General features: G+C 44.2%; 1 protein-coding gene across 1 annotated transcript in view; it reads left to right on the top strand.

The window, feature by feature from the left end:
• The first annotated feature begins 5,336 nt into the window (after positions 1-5,336).
• Positions 5,337-27,500, top strand: part of LOC143293041 (uncharacterized) — a 66,693-nt gene continuing 44,529 nt past the window's right edge. The window contains exons 1-13 of the mRNA XM_076603869.1: positions 5,337-5,680; positions 6,817-6,869; positions 14,100-14,275; positions 17,050-17,210; positions 18,261-18,417; positions 19,116-19,320; positions 20,110-20,183; positions 21,054-21,206; positions 23,701-23,806; positions 24,284-24,432; positions 25,305-25,409; positions 26,164-26,227; positions 26,957-27,057. Coding sequence (XP_076459984.1) covers positions 5,658-5,680; positions 6,817-6,869; positions 14,100-14,275; positions 17,050-17,210; positions 18,261-18,417; positions 19,116-19,320; positions 20,110-20,183; positions 21,054-21,206; positions 23,701-23,806; positions 24,284-24,432; positions 25,305-25,409; positions 26,164-26,227; positions 26,957-27,057 — 1,527 coding nt within the window. The 5' untranslated portion in view covers positions 5,337-5,657. The remainder of the gene's footprint in view (positions 5,681-6,816; positions 6,870-14,099; positions 14,276-17,049; positions 17,211-18,260; positions 18,418-19,115; positions 19,321-20,109; positions 20,184-21,053; positions 21,207-23,700; positions 23,807-24,283; positions 24,433-25,304; positions 25,410-26,163; positions 26,228-26,956; positions 27,058-27,500) is intronic.

Below are 27,500 nucleotides of genomic sequence, written 5' to 3'. Positions count from 1 at the left end.
ACTAAAAAAAAAAAACATATCTTGGATGAAAACGTTTCTTTAGAATGTACTCATTTCGGATTTCGGGCATTCCATAATAAAATGAAATTCGTCTCCAAAAATTCATACTAGAGTTACACACACACACACACACACACACACACACACACACACACACACACACACACACACACACACACACACACACACACACACACACACACACGAACACACATACAGACACACAGAGAGAAACCACACATATTGAGAAATACCCCTTCTTCAGAACTTCCATACAAAATATTTATGATAGTCAGTCGTGTCCGACTATGACCATCAGAACAGCAGAGGAGGCAACTGCTGTTCCGACTATTTGGGCTAGAATGTGATTATAGTGGAGAGTGTCTTGCCCAAGTTACATCCCCACTCTCTCAGCCAAGAGGGTTTTTGGACAGTCGGCGTTGGGATGGTTCCCAAAGGCCAGCTAGCCCACAAGGCTGCAGCACTAAGAGCCAGTGCAATTTTGCCTCCTAGTTTGAGAGTCATAGTCCTTCACAAAAAGACTAAGCATACAAAATATACAGACACCCCAAACGCACCAGCAACTGACATCTGTTCAGAGTCAGTCGTCAGAGTCAGTCGTAATTCACGATGCTGCCAGAATCAATAGCTCGCACAAAGCATATAGCCTACAGGGTTCACAAAAAGTTAAGGACCACTCGACTGAGAACCTTTTTCAGTCTTCTTCATGAAGGCACGGTGAAATGCTTCAGCGAACAGCGGTATATGCAGCCATTGTAATGAGCACCACTTATGTGTGTGTGTGTGTGTGTGTGTGTGTGTGTGTGTGTGTGTGTGTGTGTGTGTGTGTGTGTGTGTGTGTGTGTGTGTGTGTAACCAGTGGTGATTTGTTTCAAGAGCAGTACCATTTGTTATATAATGAAGAAAAAACCCCAAAGCTATCGTTTATAAATCATTGAATAACAACGCATTTTGGCCGGGGGCCCCGAAACATTTATTTAACAAACGCATTGATCAAACTGTTCATTCTAACCAGCCGTAACTTATTTAATAGGTAGACTGTACGCAGCCTGCATAACTTCAATCATCTCTGGATTATTTTTTCTTTTAATATTTCATGAAAACGCACACCACCCCACCCCACCCCCATATCATATATATATATGTCACGAAGTGTTCCCTAACTTTTTATGCAGTCTGTACATCGATTCCGTCAGAGACCGTATCGCGTAATTACCGGTGATGCTTCGTAATCCATTGACGCCAGCTGGATAGAGACGGTGATAGTTCATCACAGCGGAATCCACCCCGTATCGATTTACACCCCCGGGGGATTTGGCTCGTTTCCTGGCTGTCAGCTGATAGATCGAAAGTCATTCGAACACGCTCACACTAACACACACACACACACACACACACACACACATGCACACATCTACGCACGCACGCACACATACACACACATATACCTACACACACACACATACGCACGTGTGCGAGCTCAAACACACAGACACACACACACTCACACACACATACACACACACGCACACACACACAGCTCCCACCTACATCACACCCTCACGCACACAACACTGACACGCACACCTCGAGAGACAGAGACAGAGACAGAGACAGACAGACAGAGAGAGACAGAGAGTGACAGAGAGACAGAGACAGAGAGTGACATCTCCATACTGTCAGTCGGTATAATCAAACACAGAAGATGACGAAGCTAAAAACAGGACAAGGACATCAATCTAACCTAAACAGTAACCACCTTCAAGCCCTCACCATGGACACGCGCACACTGCCATAAACAAAGGTATTATAAAAAGAGAAAAGAAAATGACGATGATAAAATCAGAACGGGGAAAAAAAACCCACAAAAAACCCCCACCTCATAAACCCAACAGTTTCATTATGAAATCGAATGATACACGCATACATAAGCGCGTGCGCGCGCACACACACACACAAACACACGCACGCACACGTACGCACGCGTGCGCGCGCGCACACACACACACACACACACACACACACACACACACACACACACACACACACACACACACACACACACACACACACACACACACACTTCGTAAGAAGTTTTCCATCATCCTTTCAAGTTCAGTTGCTATGTAGAAACCTGAGTGGGAAGTTAGCCTTCAAGGTTGCTATGTACATTTGTGGATCTTTGAAACTCAGATGCAACACTTAATGTTTGATGTCTGTATGCTCACCTTATACCATGTGGGATTTCACTTCTCCTGTCCATGTGGGCCAGATGGCCTGAAAACACTGCTTTGAAATTGTTGTTATTGTTATTGTTACACACTCAGTTACACACAAACACACACACACACACACACACACACACACACACACGCACACACACACACACACACACACACACACACACACACACACAGAGAAATATGGATGGATGGATAGATGTATATAGTTTGAGCTTTTTAAAATTGATTTTCTCTTTCTCTCCCCCTCGCTCCCTCCCCCCTCTCTCCCTGTCCACCCCCACCCCCTCTCTCTTTCTCTCCACTTTTGCTTCTCTCTGTTACTTCCTCTGATGGTAGACATCTAAAGATATTTTAGGAACGCTAATTTGTTTGCTCACACCAGTCTTTTCGTGAGGGACAATGGCCTTCTTCATCAAACAACGACGACAAACAAACCCATATCCATATCTCCTCTCTACGGCATCATCATCATCATCATTATGATACTGCTACTGCTAATTATTATTATTATCATCATCATTGTTATTATTATTCGTTTTCCGTTTTAATTTGTTATCATTTTTTTTTTTTAAATCTATGTATTTAGTTAAGTGTTTATGTATCTATCTTGTTATCTATTATTCGATTTTTGTAATCGAATGTATCTACTTATCATTGAGATTATAATGATTATGATTATTATCATTTTGCTGTCGTTCAGTTGGAGCCATTTTTGTTGTTGTTGTTGTTTTTCTGGATGATTGGAATGAACACTTATTGACACACCTTCGCAAGAAGTTATGACCTCAAAGCCTGCTCAGAAAGTAATCTAATATCATAGGATTATGTTTCCCAGTTTCTCTAAGCACGAGAAAAGAAACTGTGAATTCAGCTGCTGCAGCATCAACTCGGACAGTCAATAATTGTGTACTATGATGCGTGTATGTATTATAATATATATATATATATATATGTGTGTGTGTGTGTGTGTGTGTGTGCGTGCGTGCGTGCGTGCGTACAGAATGGAGGAAGAAGGGAGATAGAAGGAAGAAGAAAATGATTACCCTGTTTCGTGGCGTTAATGTTTTTATCATTAAAACTCATTTTTATCTGGTCAAACTGTGACATCCCGTGACATTTATCTCGAAATGGTTTTAACACAGATGTGGTGCCATAAAGAAAGACTGGTGTGATAAATTAAATTTTAAGTGTAATTCATGCATATATCTTTTCATCGTTCACCAGACGAAGAAAAAAATTGCCTTGAGTGCAGTTTGCACAAATGCAAGTCATGTTACACCCAAAATAGTCGCCCGCCCAAAATTGTCACTGGCGACAATTTTGACAGGCTTCATTCTTAAAAAAAAAAAAAAAAAGTATCGCTAGAACGAAATTTATCGCCCTTTATGACAAATTTACAGTTGATCTATTTCCGGGTGCAGAAACAAACAAACGCAAATTGAGTTAGGAAACATGGCTTAAACATCAAATGATTGTGTCATGTTTGATGTTCTATATTGGTTGTGGTAAATGTAATAAGTTTGTTTTTAATTGCACGTTTTAAATAGAATTTAAGCCCGATCAGATTCACTGTGTGTACATTGTATTGTATTGTATTGTATTGTATTGCATTGTACTGTGACTATTGCATGGTATTATACTATACTGTACTGCATCGCACTGAATAGCATTGCACTGAATCACAGGTCGCCGCATTACATTTCATTATATCACTGACTTCGGGGAGAGCGTGTCGTTACAGCGCTGCCTTTCATTTCTGTCTCACACAACTTGTGACATCCTCGGGTTCAGGGGCTGTTTGTTCGTGCCCTTCCTCAGTCGCCCATGTGCAGTCAAGTGTGTATAGCTTCAAGTTGTTTCGTGTTTCACGTGCAGTCGTACGGTGTTGCTTCTCAGTGCGTTGGTGTTGGCTGTGCTGAGCAGAGGTTCAAGTCAGTCTCTCTGTCCTGTCAGTAACAACATTTGTGGCTTTGCCACCGCGTCCTTCGAAGACTGAGGATGATCGTGCCTGTATAGGGTAACAGTGTTTTTATCAATTAATTAATTTATTCATTTGTTTATTTCTATTTATTTATTTTATTTTATATTTTTTGGTGCCCATTATAATACCCTCAGGTGAGGATTGCTTTCCCTCCGGGTGGCCATGGTTCCGTGTGCTCAAACCATGAGGGTAGTAGTAGTAGTACCCTGTTGGACGTGTGTCGTCTGTTAGTATTGTCTCCAGCGTCAGGGTAGTAGTACCCGGTTGGCAAGAGTCCCGTTTACTTCATCAGCGTGATTGCGGTGCTCTGGTAGATTGCCTGCTGCTGTCTCTGTTGCGCCCAGTCAGCTGAGGCCGGACGATTTCTGGGCCCGGCCGACTTAAAAAGATATATTATCTGAACATTTTTTATTGTTATAGCGTGTGTTTGTGTTGTGTTTGTGGTAGTAGTAGTAGTAGTAGTAGTAGTAGTAGTAATAGTGTAGGGACTGGCATTTAACTGCCTAGGCCTCACGGCCTTTTTATGTTCCCTTCAATATCGGTCTCCTTTTATTTGTGGGATACATATATGTTTTCTTTTACATGTTCTGTAAATCACTCATCAAAGTCAGTAAATTTTTCTTTTAAATTGATGTTCATGTCAAGGAGATTTTTGAACACATTAGTATTTTGTGCAAGTTTAGTTTCCAATGGTAGTGCATTCTATATATGTGCAATTCTATTAGCTAATGAATTTTTTTGGGGGGTGTTTTTGTTGTCTGGGTGTTATAATTGGGTTGGGTTGGAGGTTTTTAGTCAGTCCACTCTCTTCTGGAGAGTGACAATTAGTGTATTTGTTTGGAAAATTTTACTCTGGGGTAAAAATTCTCGAAGAGTCACACCGGCCGCTTCACCCGAGCCGAAAGGGTCACACACAGGTTAAATGGAAGCGACTGACCGCGTGCTTGTTTGGTGTCCTATTTCGTATTTTTTCCTCCAAGGGGCTGAGTCAGGCTGTAGTTCACAGCAGTGGTCAGCCCACCGTGCCTTCCCAGCGGCAGTAGTCACTTTGGGGGGACTTTGTAGCGGTGGTCAGTACACTTGCACCTGCCTCCGTAGGAGGTGTGTACCCATACGTTTTGAGGTGCCACCGAACCACGTGACTCTTACGAGCCCCGCCCATTTCTCCCTCCCTCCCCACGAGATGTGATTTGAGAAGGGTGCAGACGATCACTGCTGAACAGACGACAAAATGGGCCGTTGACTGCAGCAGTTTTTCTCAGCTATTGTTGTTGAGACTTACGCCGGTTTTCTGTGTTAGGGGACTCCATATTCGGAGGCCGGAAGGTGCTAGATGTGAAGAGAAGTGTTAAAAAAACATCAAAAGACACCACACGCACATTTGAGTGGTTTGAATTGCGACGGACTCCAACATGCCTTCTCTTGGCAGTGGAGGGTATGTATCACTATGTGTGTACGGAGGTTTATCAGCTGATTCGGTTTTGCGTCAAATGAGCGTATTATTATTTGTCTGTTTTGGATATGTATCACTTGTTTGGTGGTGGTTGTTGTTTGGTGTTTTGTTTGTTTTGGAAAAACATGATCATCAACTGTACGTGTTAGCGTCCATCCTCTCTCTCTCTGTCTCTCTGTCTCCATTGGCCCTGTGTGTGTGAGAGAGAGAAAGAGAAGAGAGAGAGAGAGAGAGAGCGAGCGGAGAGTCTGTGTGTGTATACACTGCACATTTATATACACATGTGAGAGAAACAGACAGGCAGACAGACACAGACGGAGACGGACAGAGAAATACAGAGAAAGGGTTTAAACCTGGGCAGATTCGCTTTTATGATATCTTCAGTTGCCGACGTCTTTTCCAACTCAGAATGTTGGAAAACTGCCACGGGTCATTTCGCGTCAATGTTAGCTCGAAGAGATCAACCTGCTGTATACTGAGTGATAACCGGCTGCACACCAGTGCAGAAACAGACACAGTCACACACACACACACACACACACGCGCGCGCGCGCACGTCTGCTCCTTAATCGCATTTAGCTCACCCCGGTCAACTCGATTCCATTTACCATCTGTATCAGTCCTGCTTCAAGTCCCCGTCCGTCTGATATCACTTTCAGTGAAAAGACGTCAAAGTTGAAGACTAACACCCCGACACCCGCCCATACTATACTATCAAAGTAACATTATACTTGGGTTAAAAAAGAAAAAAACAAAAGTATGACGATCATTACACACACACACACACACACACACACACACACACACACACACACACACACACACACTCTGGCCCGGGGAGAGAGAGTAATTGCGTAGTTTCCCATATCTTAAACGGGTACGTGGCCCACCATAATTTATTCATTTAATCGTATGTTCATTAATCCAATCGTCTATCGATCTATATATCAGTCAGTCAGTCAGTAATCAATCAATTTGTCTGTCTGTCTGTCTGTCCTCTATCTGTCTGTCTGTCTGTCTGCTTGCCTGCCTGCGTGTCTGTCTGTCTGTCTGTTTTGTTTGTTTTTTTCTCTTTTGTTGTTTGTTCAGATTATCGCAGTTTACTTTCTGTTTTCTAGGGCTGGCGTTCGGGACACGATTCGCTTCCACCTCAATGGGAAAGAGCACACAGGTAAGAAACTGTAATGTTCTGAACACTTCTGTGAGACATCCTTGTTCTGCTCCTCTTTTGTGTTCGGGCATTTCACCGAGCAGGGAAATGAGTGGTTTGGCTCAGTGCATGGGTGTGGGTAGTATGCAAACTCTGTCTGTCCCCTACTCTGTCTCTCTGTTTGCCTCTGTCTCTTTCTCTGTGTGTATTTGTCTCTGTCCGTCTGCCTGTCTGTCTCCCCCACCTTCTCTCACTCGCTCTCTCTTTCTCTTTGTCTGTCGTTCCTGTGTCTTTCTCTCTATCCCCCTCACTCTCTCTGTGTAGATCTTTGTGTGTCTGTCATAAAAAATACACACAGACTGACACTCACACACACACACACGCACACGCACTCATACACACACACGACTCCCCCGCCACCCTCCCCTCCTCCTTCCCCCACATACCCCCCTTCCCCCTACACACACACACACACGACTCCCCCGCCACCCTCCCCTCCTCCCCCCCCCACATACCCCCCTTCCCCCTACACACACACACACACACACACACAAAGGCCGCACAGAAACTACATACGGAAGGCCAAGCCATGACCTTTGGTGGTGTCCCTGACCTCAGCTTATCCCACCTATTATCAACAGTACAATGTTAGGGAACCGTCCTTGGTCCTCTCACAGTGCTTGGGTGACAGAAATCTGTCGGTCTGGTGAAGGAACGACCGAAAGTGGTTGGTTGAGTGCGGTTGTATGCACTCGGTGTAGGCCACACCCCTCCTTTATATAAAACACACACACACGCACGCACGCACGCACGCACGCACGCACGCACGCACGCACGCACGCACACACACACACCGTCGCACTCTCGCACACACGCACGCACACATGCACGCACTCTCTCCCTCCCACTCTGTCTCTCTGTCTCTCTGTCTCTCTCTCTCTCTCTCTCTCTCTCTCTCTCTCACACACACATACATACACACACTCGCGCGCGCACGCACACACACACGCACACCGTCGCACTTTCGCACACGCGCACGCACACATGCACGCACTCTCTCCCTCCCACTCTGTCTCTCTCTCTCTCTCTCTTTCTCACACACACACACATACATACACACACTCGCGCGCGCACGCACACACACACACACACACACACACACACACACACACACACACCAAAACCACCACCACCACCACCACAACAACAACAACCAACCAACCAACCAATCAAAAACATTTACGAAAGCCCTTCCAGTGCAGAAGAACAATAGGCTGTATGATGATGTCAAAGAACCTATAGTCTGCTCCTGGTCTTTGGTGATTGAAATGCATTTCGAACAAAACAAAACACTGAACAACAACATCAACAACAGCAGCAGCAGCAACAACAAATGTTTCCTTCAGAAAGCAGCCACTTTTCTTACATCTGTGAGTTCATAAGAACTGCAGTGGTTGTTGCACTCAGTTTGTCGATACTGACCCTTCCCCCCCTCCCTCGCACACACGTACACGCATACACACAGACAGACAGACAGACAGACAGACAGACAGACACACACACACACACACACACACACACACACACACACACACACACACACACACACACACACACATCCACGTAGTTACGTACGCACACACGAATACAACGCATGCTCGCACGTCAGTTCTCTCTCTGTCTGTCTGTCTGTCTGTCTGTCTCTCTCTCTCTCTCTCACACACACACACGCGCGCACGCGCGCGCACACGCACACGCACACACACATACACACTGCCTTGTCTTTTCATGTTTAAAAGACCTAATTGATATTGTTTAGTCTGTGGTTGTTAACATAAAGAATGTGTCAAAAACAAAGAACAAAAACAACAAAAGTACACTGAGATGCAGTGTTAAAGTGTCAGTTACTTTGCTTGAAGTTGAAAGAAAGAGTGGTGACGTGGAGTGATGGAATGCGTTGTTAATTCATGGTTTTACAACGTGTGTGTCATCGATTAGCGTATGTCACGTGCACGCCACATGTACGCCACGTGCAAGTGCACCACAGTCGCTCGCCCTGTATCAGTTCCATGCTGATGATTAATGGAAACAGCCACGGTCACAGAACTGATGTTGTTGAAATGTTATGAAGCATGTATAGTAAATGATGTTAGAAGAATGACTTGGAAATCGATTTAAGAAGTTATTATTTTATATTTGGATACATTTAATATTGAACCGAACCGCGATTCTCTTTGCTCATTACAGGCATATGATTATTTCTTATTAGTGTACATACTTATTGTTTCTTTTCTTTTCTTTATCTGTTTTTAATCCGGCCGCTTCTTCGCAATTAATTTTCACTCAATCGAAATATTAAGACACTCCTTAAACATAACTGTATTGTACTTTACTGTTTAGTGCGTACCCGATCTTTGACGCCTCAATAATAGAGACACTAAAACCTAAACTTTCCAGTAGTACATCAGCCAGCTGCCGTGTAAACAATAGATACTTTTAAAGTTTCATCATCAACACACAGTAATCAATATGGCCTTTTTCACCACCACTGGCGAGACATGAAAACTTAATGCTCCATTATATTGAAAGTGGAGATATCGATACTGCCCGGTCCCCTTGCCCTTGGGCCTTACAAAGATAAATATATCGATCGATACTGGTTATCGAAGACACGTGTCCAGGCCTCCAAAGACAGCGGCAACAATAGGACGTTTCTCTATACAGTTGCCGCAGATCCACATATACACAATTCACAATGAGTTCAGGACCACTTCATAAAATGTTATAAAATCGAGAGATGAGGTGATTTATGCAGGTTGCATAATGACTTAACTTTAGCCTCTCAATGAATACATTTACGGCTCATTACATTGACCGGATACACCACTGTTTGCTGAAAATTAAGCATCAGTTCACTGTGCACCCAAAAAGAAAGCTGTGTTCAAGTTCCCAAGTGGTCCTTAACTTTTTGTGAACTCTGTATATGACAATATTGACCGTGCTGCATCAGACACACTGATGGAGACTGTAGCCGAGCCAGTTAGAAACGAAAGAACACAAAATAAGCAAGCTAAACCGCCTGCAGTATATATGCCAGCGAACTACACTCAAAGTACACGAGTTCGTTTTGTTCAAATTCGATGAAAACAAACATGATAGGCCTTCATCGAGAGGGAATCCAAGTTGACAGTTTTGTTCAAAAGTGTATCGCATTCACGAACGTTAATAATGATGATGGTGATGGTGGTACTCCTCCTCCTCCTCCTCCTTCCAATGATGATGGTAATATTAATAACGATGTGTTTTAAAATGCGCTGCACCTTTTTTGCACAGAGCCCAGAGTGCTAACAATTAGCATCGATTTAATAATAATAATAATGGTATTTATATAGCGCTGAATCTTGTGCAGAGACAAATCAAAGCGCTTTCGCACCAGTCATTCACACGCATGCATAACTCTAAAACTGTTGAAACAGGAAGAGGTAGGCAAGGGAGGCTATTTTGGGAAGAGGTGGGTTTTTAGGCCAGACTTGAAAGAGCTGAGTGTGGAGACTTGACGAAGCGAAAAAGGAAGCTCATTCCAATTGCAAGGTCAAAAAACAGAGAAAGAACGGCAGCCAACAGTCGAGTGTTTAAGAAGATAAAAGGTAAAAAACACACAACCCCCCCCCCCCCCCAAAAAAAAACAACCAAACAAAACCCCACAAAAAACAAACAAAAAACCGCAAGGCACTGACTTAAGCGAGACAAGTGGAATGTGTCAATGACAGAGGACTTCCACACATAGACATGCATACTCACACACACACACACACACACACACAAGCACGCACGCACGCACGCACGCACGCAGGACCAGATTTAAACTGGGATTTTGTTTCATGAGCATGCCAGATCGGGTAGAGAGGTTTATTACAGGTGACAGGACCAAGGTGTGAAAAAGCACGTTGTCCTTCTAATTTCGTTTTTACGGCGCGGGATATCCACACAGAACACACGAGTCGGCGGATAGCCGAGTAAGGACGGTTTCAGTTTCAAATTTAATGACATGAATATGCAAATTGATAAGTGTCACGAACTCTGTGGAATAAGATGTAAAAGTGTACCTACCTGTGTCAGTGTGAACAGGACATCTGACAACAGAACCAGATCATGTGCTAAGAATGATTATTGTTGTTGTTGTTATCATTAAGATCATTGTTGCTAATAGACCCGCCGACCACGCAGGATTCATTTCAGTTCAGTTTCTCAAGCAGGCGTCACTGCTTTCGGACAAGTTCATAAACGCTGCACCTCATATGCCAGGCAGATACCTATATAACCAACAGAATAACCCTGCGCCGCTTAGTATAAGGACGTCAGAACAGTGACGTTATCCATAAGGACGTTATCCAAAATAAATAATAATAATAATGGATACTTATATAGCACACTATCCAGAAATCTGCTCTAGGTGCTTTACAAAAACGCTTTTGTTAACATAAAACATTACATCTATGTTACACACACACACACACACACACACACACACACACACACACACACACACACACACACACACACACTGCATACATACATTTTAACATACATGTGTATCTAACAGCTACCCTAACACATACGCACACATAGGCAGGCACAAACTTACATAAACACACGCACACACAATACACATTCATATACATGCATGTAGTTATGTACAACACGAAAGGTTAGTTGATGAAAAAAGAGGAAAGGACATTATCCAAATAAATACGAAAGGTTAGTTGATGAAAAAAGAGGAACTTTGTTTTCTGTTTCTGTTTCAAGGGCGCGTCAGTGTGCGGACTGATACTCGAGTGTGTGAACTATTCATACACTTTCACAATATCTGCTTGAAATGAGAAGGGGAAAAAAAGAAAAAAAAGAAGGGAGAAGGGGTTTGCAGTGAAGAGCAGATGCCTGGTCTACGATAGACCCAACCCGCTGGTCAGGCATTGAGTGCCTTCCATTATAAAGCAATAAAATGAAATAAAACGAAGAAATAAAAGAACAGATATGTAAATGCATTGAAGCATAATCAAAACGAAATGAGGCAAATGAATAAAATAAAAATAGAAATTAAAAAAGGGCCACGTTCATTGCATGTTTTGCAAGACCGTGAGGCTTACTGACAAAGAAATGGGTAGGCTTACCACCCTCCAGCTGGCCTATTTCAGAAAACAACATATGCCAGCTTGCAGTTTTCACATATAACTACCCTGTGCTCAATTCAGTTCAGTTACTTAAGGAAGCGTCACTGCGTTCGGACAAATCCATATACGCCACACCACATCTGCTAAGCAGATGTCCGACCAGCAGCGTAACCCAACGCGCTTTGTCAGGTCTTGGGGGAAAGATTACCCTCAACAAGGTGGACTTACTAGTTGTCGTTTGAAAGCTTCCAGAAAGCTGTGTGATTGTGTGTAGTAACGAATTACTGTAACGCTTCAGTGTACAGCTGTCGATTGTATATTTCTCCACCTGTACCTCCTTACAAGTCCCCCCCCCTCTCCCCGCAACCCCCCGCCCCTCCTGCATGGCCCGCCTTTGCCATTTCTCTTTCTCTCTCCCTCCCTCTCTCCCCCCTCTCTCCCTCCTTCCCTCTCCCCCCTCTCTCTCTCCCTCCCTGAGAGGCACCGTGGCAGACTGAATTGGTTAGGCGTTGGACTTGTGATCCAGTGTTCACCAGTGATCAGGGTTGCAGGCCCTGTTTCAGTATGGTGTTGTGTCCTTGGGGAAGGCACTTTACTCCATCTCCCTCTCTCCACCCACCCAGGTGTGAGTGGGTACCTGACCGGTCAGGGAAGATTAAAACGGCGGAAGGAGAGGAACGGGCCCCGCCTGCCTATGCCGAGCCCTGGACACAGTTGACATGAAATCACTGAAGCCTCGGTGGCCGTAAAAGGCTATGAGACTTCTGATATTTTTTAGTTGGGGAACGCTGGGTCAGTGATAGAAAAGCAGTCATCATCTTCTTCTTCTGCGTTCACTCGTATGCAAACAAGTGGGCTTTTACGTGTATGACCGTTTTTACCTCGCCATGTAGGCAGCCATACTCCGTTTTCGGGGGTGTGCATGCTGGGTATGTTCTTGTTTCCATAACCCACCGAACACTGACATGGATTACAGGATCTTTAACGTGCGTATTTGATCTTCTGCTTGCATATACACACGAAGGGGGTTCAGGCACTAGCAGGTCTGCACATATGTTGACCTGGGAGATCGTAAAAATCTCCACCCTTTACCCACCAGGCGCCGTCACCGTGATTCGAACCCGGGACCCTCAGATTGACAGTCCTACGCTTTAACCACTCGGCTATTGCGCCAGTCGCAGTCATCTTCATTACCTCTTACCTCTGGAAACAAACGAACTAACAAATAAAAACAGAAAGATGTATTTATAATAATATATGTACTATGTAGTCATATGATATGCATTTGCCAAAAGAGCAACAATGCTTATTCCTCGTTCAAATGCAGAAATTAGAGTTGATCTTACTGTATCATCACAGTTATATCATACTGATTTTGTAATATTAAACCATGCAGGAAATAACACCGTGTTGTTTCGAACCGTTATTTCCCGTTCTCTACTTTTACACGCAAGTGTGTGTGTGTGTGTGTGTGTGTGTGTTCTTCAACATGCATGCTCATGTGCACGGGGGATTTCTTTCTTTTCCTCTTCCTCCATGTCGGTGACTGGATGTAGATTAGGTGGGAAGAATAGGCAATGTCGAAGATCTTCATTCTTGAGAAATAAAGTTTTGAGTTCTGAGTTCTCAATCTAAAAGTTTTTTTTTTTTTCTGAGTACGACGACACAAACGAAATTGCTGCTGCCCCCAGTAGCTGGTGCAATATTATATTGCATTGCGTTGTGTTGCGTTGCGTTGCGTTGTGTTGTGTTGTTAGGCTTTGCATTGCATTTTATCGTGCTGCAGTGTATTGTATTTTTGTCACAGCATTTTTTCCCCCTGTGTGAAACTCGGGCTGTTCTTCCCATGAAAGAGTGCGTCGCCACAGTTCAGCGCCAATAAAAGTGGAATTGTCTGTAGAAATTTGTCAGGGACAACCCTTCTGTTATGTTGTTGTTTTGTTTTGTTGTTGACTTTTTATGCGCGTTCAAGTGCATGCTGCTTCTGTAGCCTAACTACAGTTGCTGTTTGCATATTATTATGATGGTTGTGATGTTGACGATGATGACGATGACAACGATACTGATGACTGTGTCCCAGTGTCCCTGTCGGGCAGTTACAGCCCCACCACCTCCCTCAACGACTACATACGGGTGGAAGCCGGGCTGACGGGTACCAAGGTCATGTGTCGGGAGGCCGGATGTGGATGCTGCGCTGTGGCTGTCACTATGGAAGACCCGCTGAGTCAAAAGGCGATGACACGGAGCATCAACTCGGTACGGTTTGTGTGTGTGTGTGTGTGTGTGTGTGTGTGTGTGTGTGTGCTGTGCTGTGTCGTGGCTGTGCTGTGCTGTGTTGCTATGTATTGTATTGTATTTTATTGTTTTGTATTGTAATGTTTTGTAAAGCTGTACTCTTTGTCATAACAAATGTCTCTGTGTGGAATTCGGGCTGCTCTTCCTAGAGAGAGCGCGTCGCAACAATGAGAGTGCCACCCATTTTTCTTTTGTTCTGCCTGCAAGTGCATTTGTTTTCCTGTCAAAATGGATTTTTTCTACGGAATGTTCCAGTGACAACCGTCTTGTTGCCGTGCGTTCTTTTACGTGCGCTAGATGCATGCTGCACACGGGACGTGGGACGTCGGTTTATCGTCTTATTCGAATGACTAGTGTCCAGACCACACTCAAGGTCGAGTGGAGGTGGAGATAAAATACTTGCCGCGAGTGTGGGATTCGAACGAGTGCTCTCAGATTCTCTCGCTTCCAAGGCGAACGCAACAACATTATTTGTATTTATTTGTATTTGTATTTCTTTTTATCACAACAGATTTCTCTGTGTGGAATTCGGGCTGTTCTCCCCAGGAAGAGCGCGTCGCTACACTACAGCGCCACCCATTTTTTTTGTATTTTTTCCTGCGTGCAGTTTTATTTATTTTTCCTGTGAAAGTGGATTTTTCTACAGAATGTTGCCAGGAAAAACCCTTTTGTTGCCGTGGGTTCTTTTACATGCGCTAAGTGCATGCTGCACACGGGACCTCGGTTTATCGTCTCATCCGAATGACTAGCGTCCAGACCACCACTCAAGGTCTAGTGGAAGGGGAGAAAATATCGGCGGCTGAGCCGTGATTCGAACCAGCGCGCTCAAATTTTCTCGCTTCCTAGGCGGACGCATTACCTCTAGGCCATCACTAGCCACCACTCAACTTTATTTTTGTCATGTGTATGTGGGTGGGTGGAGAGGATGTGGGTGATGGTGACGACGATGATGAAGGAATGGATGGGGGGTGCGGGGATGGGAGCAGGTGTTTTGCTGGGGAAGGTGAGGGAAGCACACACACACACACACACACACACACACACACAAACACACACACGCACGCACACACACACACACACACACACAAGCACACACAAAAACACACACACACAAGCACACGCACACAAGCACACGTACACACACACACACCCACACGCACACACACGCACACATACACACACACAAGCACACGCACACAAGCACACGTATACACACACACACACACACACACACACACACACACACACACACACACACACACATACACACACACGCGCGCGCGCACACTCGCATATTTTAGACATACGTTTTATTCATTAAGACCTCAGGCCCATAATAATGAAGGAAAACAACAGCCATTTATAATCAATACTGCACTGAGACAAACATCCAGGTCCTTTCATTATTTAACACACACACACACACACACACACACACACACACACACACACACACACACACACACACACACACACACACACACACACACATTATTGCATGTATGCATGCGTGCATGAATTTATGAACTCGCGAAATCGAGCCATCTATTATGTTATGTTGATTATGAAATTACTACACTGTGGGACATCTACGTTAGCTCGCACACACACACACACACACACACACACACACACACACACACACACACACGAACACACACACACGAACACACGCACGCATGCACGCACGCACACGCACACACGTACACACGCATGCACACGCACACACACACACACACACACACACACACACACACACACACACACACACACACACACACACACACACACACACACACACACACACACACACACACACACACACTGTCATCCACTGTTCACATCTCTGTCTGTGTGTGTGTGTCTGTGTTTGCCTGTTTACCTCATTGTTTGTTCCTCTCTTTCTGTGTCTGTCTTCCGCCATCTCTGTATCTCTTTCATAATCTCTCTCTGACCGTCTGTCTATCTGCCTGTCTTTGTCTGTCTGTCTGTCTCTCTCTCTCTCCATCGCTCTGTGTGCGTCTCTCTGTCTTTCTCTCACTCTTTCTTTCTCTCTGTATCTCTGTCTCTCATTCTCTGTCTCTGTCTCTCATTCTCTGTCTCTCATTCTCTGTCTCTGTCTGTCTCACTCTCTGTCTTACTAGCTGTTAACAACTGTGCTGAGTTGTCTGGCAGGAATGCACACAATGAGCCAGAAGCTATGGTGACATGGCAAAACACTGTTATCGCTCCTTTCATAATGGTATGGGGCAACGTTCTTGTGTAATGGCTTTAGCAAATACCCAACCTTCCACCCCCCACCCTCACACACACACTCTCTCCCCCCTCTCTCTGTCTCAGTCTCTCTCTCTTTCCTTCTCTGTTTCCCTCTCTGTCTCCTGATTGTATGTCTGTTTGTCTGTCTGTCTGTCTTTCTGTCTCTGATTCTGTCAGTCTCTCTGTCTGCCTCTGTCTGTCTTTCTTTCTCTTTGAGAATACAGAGAGTCCGTGAAGGTCTGGGTTCAAATCCCGCTCTAGCCCCGTCTCCCAAATTTGACTGGAAAGTGGAACTGAGCGTCTGGTCATTCGGATGAGACGATAAACATAGGACCCATATGCAGCACACACTTGAGAACGGTGCATGAAGATGTGCCCTTCCTCCTCCTCTTCTTCTTCTTCTTTTAAATAAATGAATAGATAAATAAACAAACAAACAAACAAATAAATAGATAATCCCGCCTGTGTCGTTGTTGCAGTGTCTATGTCCTCTGGCAAGCGTGGACGGGTGGCAGGTGACGACAGTGGAGGGCCTGGGGGGTGAGAAAGACGGGTACCACCCCATCCAGAAACGTATCGCGGCGTTCAACGGCACACAGTGCGGCTACTGCACTCCCGGCATGGTCATGACCATGTATGGGTAAGGGTTCGAAACCTCTCACAGACACACAGTGGATTTTCACACAGCATTCCCCCCCCCTTGGCAGACAGATTTGCCCTTAATTGTTATTGGTTGATAGTTGTTTTGAGCTTAATATTTAATGGGATGAATTAGATGAATAATGTGCATTCTGTGCGCTTAATCTTTCGAAGCTCCAAGAAAACACACGCACACACACACACACACACACACTAAAACAGAGACACGAATACGAACCACACACACAAACACATGCACGAACCAGATTTTTAAAAATTGTCAATAGTCATTATGCGCCAGAACAGAAAATGCCACCAGTATCAAAAGAGTTATTTGTTTGTGGCTGGTTATCGCTGTGAACTGGAACAGAAAATAATCTGGAACAGAAAATAATCGATCATGTCAAATCACTGAGTGTGATTGGTTATCGCTATGAATCAGAACTGACAGAAAATTATGCAATCCATGCCAAGCCATCCACACGGCCCAACCCAGCACCGTGGAAAAATCGGTAAGGCGTTGGATTTGTCATCCACTGGTCAAGGTTCGAAGCCCGGTTTCGGCATGGTGTTGTGTCGTTGGGAAAGGCACTAACCTCCGAATTTTTCCCTTGCAGTGAAGGTTGTATTTGTCAAGAAAGGAAAATCACATTAAGGTGATCAAAGTCGGAACAGCACACAATCAACCTCCGATTTTCCTCACTCCACCCAGGTGTTAAAGGGGTACCAGACTTCGGTTGGGGATTGTCAAAACTTCGGAAAGAGAGGGTTGGGCCCCGCCTTCAGATGCCGAGCCACGTAGTAGATATGACTTCACAGCCCCGATGGCCGTAAAAGGCTTTCAGATTTTTAACAATAAATTATTACAGTCGGCTCTACCTGGGTAGGCAGCCTATTGGGCAAATGACTCCGTGTTTGTAAAGCGATTAGAGTTTGGTCCCAGGCCGAAGATGGGCGCTATGTATCCGTTTCATCATCATCTTCATCATCATCATCACCATATCATCATCATCATCACCATCATCATCATCATTTTGCACTCACTACCCAGACTGCTGCACGAGAACTCGAAGCCCAAAGAGCAGGAGGTGGAGGATCAGTTTGACGGGAACATCTGTCGCTGCACTGGCTACCGCTCCATCCTGGACTCCATGAAATCTTTCGCCGCTGACACCAACATCAAGGGGGCCGCTCTCATCGATATTGAGGTACACGTTTGGCGCCTGTCTGTCTGTCTGTCTGTGTGTCTCTCTGTCTCTGGTTTTATGTGTGTCTCTGTGTGTGTGTGTGTGTGTGTGTGTGTGTGTGTGTGTGTGTGCCTCTGTGTGTGTGCCTCTGTCTCTTTCTGTCTATCTCAGTGTCTGTCTGTCTCTCTCGCTGTCCCTCTCTGTGCCTCTCTGTATTTCTCTCTCTCTCTCTCTCTCTCTCTCTCTCTCTCTCTCTCTCTCTGACAGAGTGGAAGCATAGGCCATGCCTAAAATCAGTCTCAGTCCTTGAATAAAAAGCGTTTTGAGTTCTGAGTTCTCTCTGTCTCTCTCTGTCTCTCACCCTGTCTCTCTCTCGGACAGAATGAAAGAATAGGTTATTCCTAAAATCTTAATCTTTGAATAAAAAATGTTTTGAGTTCTGAGCTCTCTCTCTCTCTCTCTCTCTCTCTCTCTCTCTCTCTCTCTCTCTCTCTCTCTCTCTCTCTCTCGTACATACATGACAAAATTACAAAGGAAACAGCAGATAAAAGAGCTGAAATCAAGTTAGTCATTTAATTTCTTACTTTTATAATTTTGATAAAACATGTCACAAAGAAAACAATAAATAGCAAAATAAGAAAAGAAAAAAAAAAGAGAGGCTGGAATGATTCAAAACAATGCAAGTTTTCTGATTTACCATCACAATCACTGTCCCCAAGGATCTCAACAAGAAACTCTGCCCGCGCACCGGGGAAGCCTGCAAAGGAAACCACTCTCCAGCCAGTGGCAGCGACTCTGGCAGCCTGCACGTGCAGATAGGCGGCAGCCAATGGTTCAGACCCACGTCACTCAAGGAACTGGGCGGAGTCATGAGGGACTGCAAAGGCAGCTCTGTGCGACTGCTGTTCGGAAATACTTCTGCTGGTGGGTTCAGTGTTTGGGGTGGCGGGGAGGGGGGGAATGGGGGGTTATGTTTTAGCCAGTTTTAAGATGTGGGTGTTTACAGAATCTGGATCGTAACTTTTTGCAGATCCAGAGTAAAATGTCAATGGGTGTGGTCTGTGTTGTTTAAGTTATTGTAACATTACATATATGTTACCGAAACTGATAGACTGTTACATTGGTTTGACAGTTTTAAGTACTTGTCATATGGTATTTGTATAGTTTTTTTTCCCTTCGGACAGAAAGTTATATTTTTCAATATTGAAATATACATCGCTTTTTTATAGCAGGGGGAAAAAGAGAAACCACAAAACAATTGAAAACAAAGCCAACATAACAACCAATAACAGCCAAAGAAAACAACACGATAACCATTTCACATGTTCAGATTACACTGTAGTGCACTGCCTCAAGGCCTGACTAAGCGCGTTGGGTTACGCTGCTGGTCAGGCATCTGCTTGGCTTGGCAGATGTGGTGTAGCGTATATGGTTTTGTCCGAACGCAGTGACGCCTCCTTGAGCTACTGAAACTGAAACTGGAACTGCACTGCCTCTCCAACCCAACCTCTCCATACATTTTTATTATTGCTCAAGACCTGATCAGTCATTGCGTTGGGTCCATATTTCCGCAGGCCAGGCGTCTAACCCCTCCCCTTTTTTGATTTTTTTTTTTTTAAAGCAGATGTCTATATGGATGTGGATCAGTGGGCTCGCTTTCCCGTCTCCTTGAAAGTGAAAGAGAAACTGAAAGAAACTGGTGTTGTGTTCCAGGAATTTTCAAAGACGAAGGCCCGTTTGATGTGTACATAGACGTCCGGGAAGTGAAAGATCTGTACAAAATTGAGGTGAGCACAAGAACTGACGCACCATGAAAATGAAATGTGTGTGTGTGCGTCCGTGCGTGTGTGTGTGTGTGTGTGTGTGTGTGTGTGTGTGTGTGTGCAGAGAGAGAGGGGTGTGTGGGGGGGGCTGTGCGTATGCGTGTGTGTAACATAGGTATTCAGGATTGTAAAGCATTTCGTTAGAAAAAGAGTGCGTGTGTGTGTGTGTGTGTGTGTGTGTGTGTGTGTGTGTGTGTGTATGTGTGTGTGTGTTGTAGTAGTAGTAGTAGCAGATGGAGGAGAAGTAATCATCAATCTTACCACCTTCCACTTTGAGTGATGAGTATTAGACGGAACAAAGTGATTGTTGGGGAAGGGGGTGTGGGGTTTTGGGGAGACAGGGAGAGGAAAAGGGGAAGATAAAAAGCACACATGCCTGTGTGTGTGTGTGTGTGTGTGTGTGTGTGTGTGTGTGTGCGCGTCCGTGCGTGTGTGTGTGTGTGTGTGTGCGCGCGCGCGAATGTGTGCTCGCGTAAATGCGCGCGACATCTTACGTTTCTGCATATGTGGGTTTACCTGTGCATGTGTGTTACGTATGTATGCATGGATTGAGTACAGCTTAAAACGTGTGTGTGTGTGTGTCTGTGTGTGTGTGTGTGTGCGTGTGCGTGCGCTTGCGTGTGCCCGATCTTGCGTTTCTGCACAATGCGGGTGACCACCAATGTATGTGTGTTACCCAAGTATGCACATACAGTCCCGTGATAATCGACTGCTTAAAAACGAGACTAACCAGGAAGTTGGAGTTTAGTCGGTGTTCTTGAGAGGGCGTCCAGAAAGAATTACGGGTAGATGTTTAAGGGGGTTGTGATAAGTATCACCTGCACTGCCCCCCAGGCCAAGGAGAAATGTGTGAGGTTCGGAGCCAACACGTCGCTGACCAGCCTCATCCAGTCCCTGAAGGACCTGCAGGCCAGGCAGCCAGGATTCAGATACTTCGGGGCTCTGGTCAGACATCTCAAGCTGGTCGGCAACAGCCTCATGAGAAACGTCAGTGTACATTCAGACATCTTTTTCTCTGTGTGTCTATCACAGTCTGTCTGTCTGTCTCTGTCTCTCTGTCTCTCTCTCACTGTCTGTCTGTCTCTGTCTCTCTCTCACTGTGTGTGTGTGTGTGTGTGTGTGTGTGTGTGTGTGTGTGTGTGTGTGTGTGTGTGTGTGTGTGTTTCTGTGTCTGTGTCTGTGTGTCACTGAATCTGTGTCTGCCTGTCTTATTGAGGTCTGATATTGACTATTTCGTTGTTGTTGTTTTTTTTGTTTTTTTTCTAAATCGATTGGTCGCTTTGTACAAATCGAGGTAGATTCTTGAGAATCACGAAGAGCGCACAGTGGCATGTTTTTTGTTTTTTTTCTGTCATTGTGAATTGATGTTTCAGTCCCCCTCCTCTCCCCGATTCCCCTCCACCTCCTCCCCCCTCGCCTCCCCTCCCCCCGCCCTCAAAATGTTGGTGATACCTGTTTCACTATCGTTTGTTGTTTTCTCAAGGCCTGACTGAGCGCGTTGGGTTACGCTGCTGGTCAGGCATCTGCTTGGCATATGTGGTGTAGCGTATATGGATTTGACCCGGAACGCAGTGACGCCTCCTTGAGCTACTGATACTGATAATCACCATGACAAACGTTCATTGTGCATAGGGTCTGTCTATCTTCCTCTCTTTCTCCCTCTCCGCACCCCCCCCCCCTCCCTCTTTCTGTCTCTTCATCCACCTCTCTCCTTTCTGGCTCTCTCCGCGTTTATTCTCCCCCCTTTCTCTCTCTCCTACTCTGCTGCACTTTTTCTCCGGGGAACATTTTCTGTGTGAGGGGGTCTAAGATGGTGTGGACACCCCCACTTTTCTCTCCCCGTTTATTTTAACATGTTTGATTATCGACCAGTGATCAATAATGTCGACACAAGGTTCTGTGAGACTGTGTTCCCAGAACTGTACCGTCTCTCCAGTACTGCAGTTCCTTTGACGTCAAACCGGTTCTTCCAGAAACGGCCCTCCCTTGCCGGGTGGGTCGGTCAATTTGTCCAGCCCCCACCCCACCCCCTCTATCCCCACCCCCCAAGCACTTTCACCCCACTCTTGTTCTCTGAGTGGACGGTGTGGTTTTTCAGGTCTTCGTTTGTTAGTATTGTATAGTGTGTGTGTTTGTGTGTGTGTGTGTGTGTGTGTGTGTGTGTGTGTGTGTGTGTGTGTAAGCCTGAAGCACCGGCTCTGTGTTCAGTAGCCGGGCTATGTTAATAATGAAGAAAGAGAGAGAAAGAAAGAGAGACAGACAGACAGAGACAGAGAGAAACACACACACACACACACACACACACACACACACACACACACACACACACACACAAACAGAGATAGACATACATACATACATACATACATACAGAAAGACACACATATACATACATACACACACACACGCGCGCGCGCGCGCATTACATGTGTCCAGTACATACTTATTATAGGCAAGTGCCTAAGGGTGTGTTTTGTGTTTTGAGACAGGTTCCAATATCGTGTAGAGTTACCGCAGAAACGAATTGTGCTGCCTGTTCCTTATCGGCTGGTGTTTTTACTATCCCCTGTCAAACCACTTCTTGAAGTTTACACTATCAGCACACGCACAAACTGTGTGTGTGTGTGTGTGTGTGTGTGTGTGTGTGTGTGTGTGTGTGTCTGTCTGTCTGTCTGTCTGTCTGTCATATATCGACTCTGTAGGGTACTGGCAAGTATGTTTACCCGTTCAAGACATGTGGACCATGTTTAAGAAGCTGTAAGCCTATTCAACTGCAAAACACAAAACGAAAGAAAAACTCATATGCCACCAATACATACATGCACGCTTACTCTCTAGCACACACACACACACACACACACACACACACACACACACACACACACACACACACCAACCAATAAGAATAAGAATAATAGCGTAGACAGGTATCTGTCAGTATAGAGAGATGGAGCTGCGCTTTGGATGGTGACTGATACATCGTATACCGGGTCACGAGGAGTACTGTGGGGATAGAACATGAAAGGCACAAACCTCACTGAAATCATACACAAACACAAATACAGTAGGATTTTAGACTCCTACTAATACTACTACTACTGCTACTATGACGACGACGAAGACATACTTACTACTACTACTACTACTACTACTTCTAAGACGACGACTATGATAATTACTTCTAAGACGACGACGATAATTACTACTACTTCTACGACGACGATAGTTATGATGATGATGATAATGATGATGATGGTAGTAATGATACTAATAATAACACTCCTAGGAATACTTTATGATGATGGTGCTCATAGGAATAATGATAATAATACTTTATTATGATGATGATCATAATAATACTGACACAAGAATGCATTATCTCCGAAAGAGAGATTGTTGACAGACATGATAATGATGACGATGATGATCAGAACAGACATGATGTACCCAACTCATCATCCCCCTGTGTACCTGTCAACAGGCGGCCAGTGTGGCGGGTAACCTGATGATCAAACACGCCCACCCGGATTTCCCGTCCGATGTGTTCACCATGACAGAGGCTGCGGGGGCCAGGGTGGAGATCTTCGGTGTGTGTGTGTGTGCGTTGTGCTGTGTGTGGGGGGTAAGGTGAGGGTGGAAGTAGAAGTGGTACAAGTAGTGGATTATATTTGCGTGTGTTGCGCGCGCGCGGGGGGCGGGTGGAAGTAGAAGTTGTGAATTGTGTGCGTGTAGGATGTTGAAGTGGTGGTATAACAAGCAGGATAGTGTCTTTGAAAATATATAACTTTTTTATGTATTAGGCAAAGGGAGAGATCCTGCCTGATATTCTCACAACACTAAACAAACAATTTTTATGTTCTTCCATTTGCTTGGTACCTGGTAATATTACAAAATGCATGAGAAGGCAACCTTTATCATTGCCCTGATATATATATTCAGCTTTCATGTTGTTGTTTTTCCAGACTGCCTTCCATTTCCTTTGTTCCTTCTTTTTAAGAATTTTTGTCTCTTCCGGATTATGTTGGAAACTGTGCAGTGTTTCCCTGTTTTTACGGTTCTTCCAGACTCCAAAGAGAAGAAGTGCACGTGGTACACGCTTGAAGAGTTCGTGAGGAAGGTGGACATGAAGAGCAAGGTGCTGGTGACTCTGGAACTGCCGGCACTGGACGTTCAGGATCGGTTCCGATCCTACAAGATCACACCTCGCTCACAGGTGGGTTTCGATCCTACAGTATCACCCGTCTCTCACAGGTGGGCAGGTTATATGGACCTCAGAATTTACTGACATACATCACCTGGATGTGTTGGGATTTTTGGAGTCGAGCGTGAACCAGTGTAATTAACTGTAACTGCACATACTGATATAGTGCTCAACATCTAAATCAGACAATGGGACGTCCGTCCGTGTGTGTGTGTGTGTGTGTGTATATATATATATATGTATTTAAGTTATGGACAGGTAATAGGAAATCAAGGGATGATCGATCATTTTAGAGCCAGCAATTTGGGGTCAGTTTTATGCATTATCTGTAAAAAAAAAAAGCCATTTTTCTTTGTTTGGTGGGAGAATGTGATCGGTGGCTGGGGAACTGTCTTCCCAATGGCACTGTTGAGTTTTATTCTATGACATACTGGTGTAGAGACACCACTGACAATCTGGTGGTGTTCCCAATCTCTATGACACACTGGTGTAGAGACACCACTGACAATCTGGTGGTATTCACAATCTCTGACATACTGGTGTAGAGACACCACTGACAATCTGGTGGTGTTCCCAATCTCCGTGGGAGAAAAATCACAATCCATTGACTTTCTGAAGGTGCCGGTGATTATTTATTTGATAAATTTGAGGACAACAAAAGGAAGAAATATACTGCGCCCTAAAAAGTTTTTTTTTTTTTTTTTCAAAGGTAATAATTACATTGTTGTTACTAACGAATGATACTTGCGGCTTCAGCTTGGGGTTCGAAAGGAAGCAAGGGGAGGTAAATAAAAAGTGTGTGTCTGTGTATTATTATCATTCTATTTTGTTTCTTGCTCTTTTATGTTATTGTTGGACGAGATTTGTTTCCCTTTTTTTCTCAGAATGCCCACGCGTACGTGAATGCTGCCTTCAGATTCAAGGTCCTTCAGGATTCAAAGATTGTTGACAAACCTTCCATCGTCATCGGTGGAATAAATGAGAAGATCGTAAGGATTGGAATTGTATTGTTCGTAATCTTTTCACTTGGTTTATCTAATGAGGAGTTTGTAATTACAATTAGTGGTTTTTCACTAGGATTTTGTGTAAAGAAAAGGGAAGTTGCAAGAATGACATTTAAAAAATCAGTAGGTAATGACGTAAAATACTTATTAATGATAAAGATTGTAAAAAGCAGATACCAACACTATAACTTAATGATTCTTTTACATGAGAATTTTTGAACATTGGGTTTCATTCTTTTGTATATGAAAACAATGCTTGGTGTTTTATATTGATATTTGTATAATTTTTTTTGGGGAAAAAAGAAAGAACATAAATATGCTATTCCTGATATTATTTGTCACAATAAACTTTTTGTTTGGAATAGTAGTGTCTCTAGATACCCATTTCTCTCTCTCTCTCTCTCTCTCACACACACACACACACACACACACACACACACACACACCTTCACTCAGATATATAGAAGGCCTTTACGTATATAACCGTTTCTAGCCTGTCCGTGTCTCTCAAACTCACAGACATCTGACACGTGCATATTTTGATCTTCACACGAAGGGGGTTTAGGCACTACCAGGTCTGCACAACCGTTGACATGGAAGATGGTAAAAATCTCCACCCTCAACCACATAGTGCCTCAATCGTGATATGAGCCACTTTCAATGTTGTGATGATGATAATGATAATTTAATGCCTTATTCACGGTTGACTTCCATCTTCATCGTTTTCTCTGCTGACCAGACACATGCTGTAAACACTGAGGCCTTCCTTCAAGGCAAAGAGATCAAGGAAAGTATTGTCAAAGGTAAGGATTTATATCCTCGTTATATCATATCCATAGCCATATTCATGTCTTAATAATGCAATTAATGATTTGGATTCCATCTTTATCATACATACAACGAGCTGGGGCATATCAAACAAATGCACTTACGTTTAACACAACGTATCTCATCAAACAGAAACGAAATCTTTTCACGGAGATAAAACTTTTAAACAAAAAGCACAAAACTGGTTTTGTGATGATGAAAGTTATGCAGACAATCTTTTTGTTTAGGCCTTAGACCTATAACTGTTCTCGTAAGGAATGAAAGAAATTGATTTTATCATGGTAATATTTCGAGTTTCGATGTTTGACAAAAAATCAGTGAGTTTATTTATATTATTTAAGACCTCTTGCTATTGCGCATATTAGTAAGCTGTATGCGCTTTACGACAGCTTTAAAACATTCACTAAAACACTCTCACACAAACATGCAAATATAATCTGAAAATGTAGTAAGAAGAACGGCGGTTTCTTTGAAGACTTTGTTTCGTGATAATAAGAAGAAAATGACACACACGGGACTTCGGTTTATCATGTTATCCGAATAACAAGACTCGAGTGATTTCCCTGTCAGACTAGGGAGAAAAGGGCATGTCCCGGACTCGAACCAAGACCATATAGTACACTGTACTGGCAGGTAAGCGTCTAAACCATTCTACCACCTGCCTGCCTGTTTAATTTCCGGTGCACGGACTTTGTGTCGGGCAGAAGCCCTGAGCATTCTGCAGAGAGAGCTGAACCCCACCACAGACCCTGTCCTGGCCCCAGCAGACTACAGGCGGGACCTGGCGGTCAACTTGCTCTACAAGGTGACTCACACTCTGTCTTTTACGGGGTGAATGAATGGGAAACTGGTACATACGTACGTATACAAAAGAGGGGGATACTGGCGTGTGTGTGATTTGAACGAGTGCGCCCGTTCTTTCTTAAAACAAACAAAAAACAAACAAACTATTATACAGTGCTTCATGTGATTGACGTTGTGTGTGTGTGTGTGTGTGTGTGTGTGTGTGTGTGTGTGTGAGGAGACATTGAAATGTAAAAAAAAAAAAAAAAAAAAATCAATACTCTAACAAAATGTCCCCAGTCACCAGTAAATGTGACAGGACATCAAACTCTTCACCGCCATCGGTGACTTTAGTGGACCGGACAGTGCACCGCCATAGGCGACATTGGTCAACATCGAGGAGTCATGTAAAACAAAAAGAGATTTTTTTTTTTGCATTGTAACAAAGCTTGACAGCTGCAGACA

The sequence above is a fragment of the Babylonia areolata genome, chromosome 18, assembly GCF_041734735.1.
Source record: "Babylonia areolata isolate BAREFJ2019XMU chromosome 18, ASM4173473v1, whole genome shotgun sequence".
In the NCBI taxonomy this organism is placed as follows: Eukaryota; Metazoa; Mollusca; class Gastropoda; order Neogastropoda; family Buccinidae; genus Babylonia; species Babylonia areolata.
The sequence above is the reverse complement of the archived record's forward strand: the minus strand, read 5'-3'. Positions and strand labels throughout refer to the sequence as shown.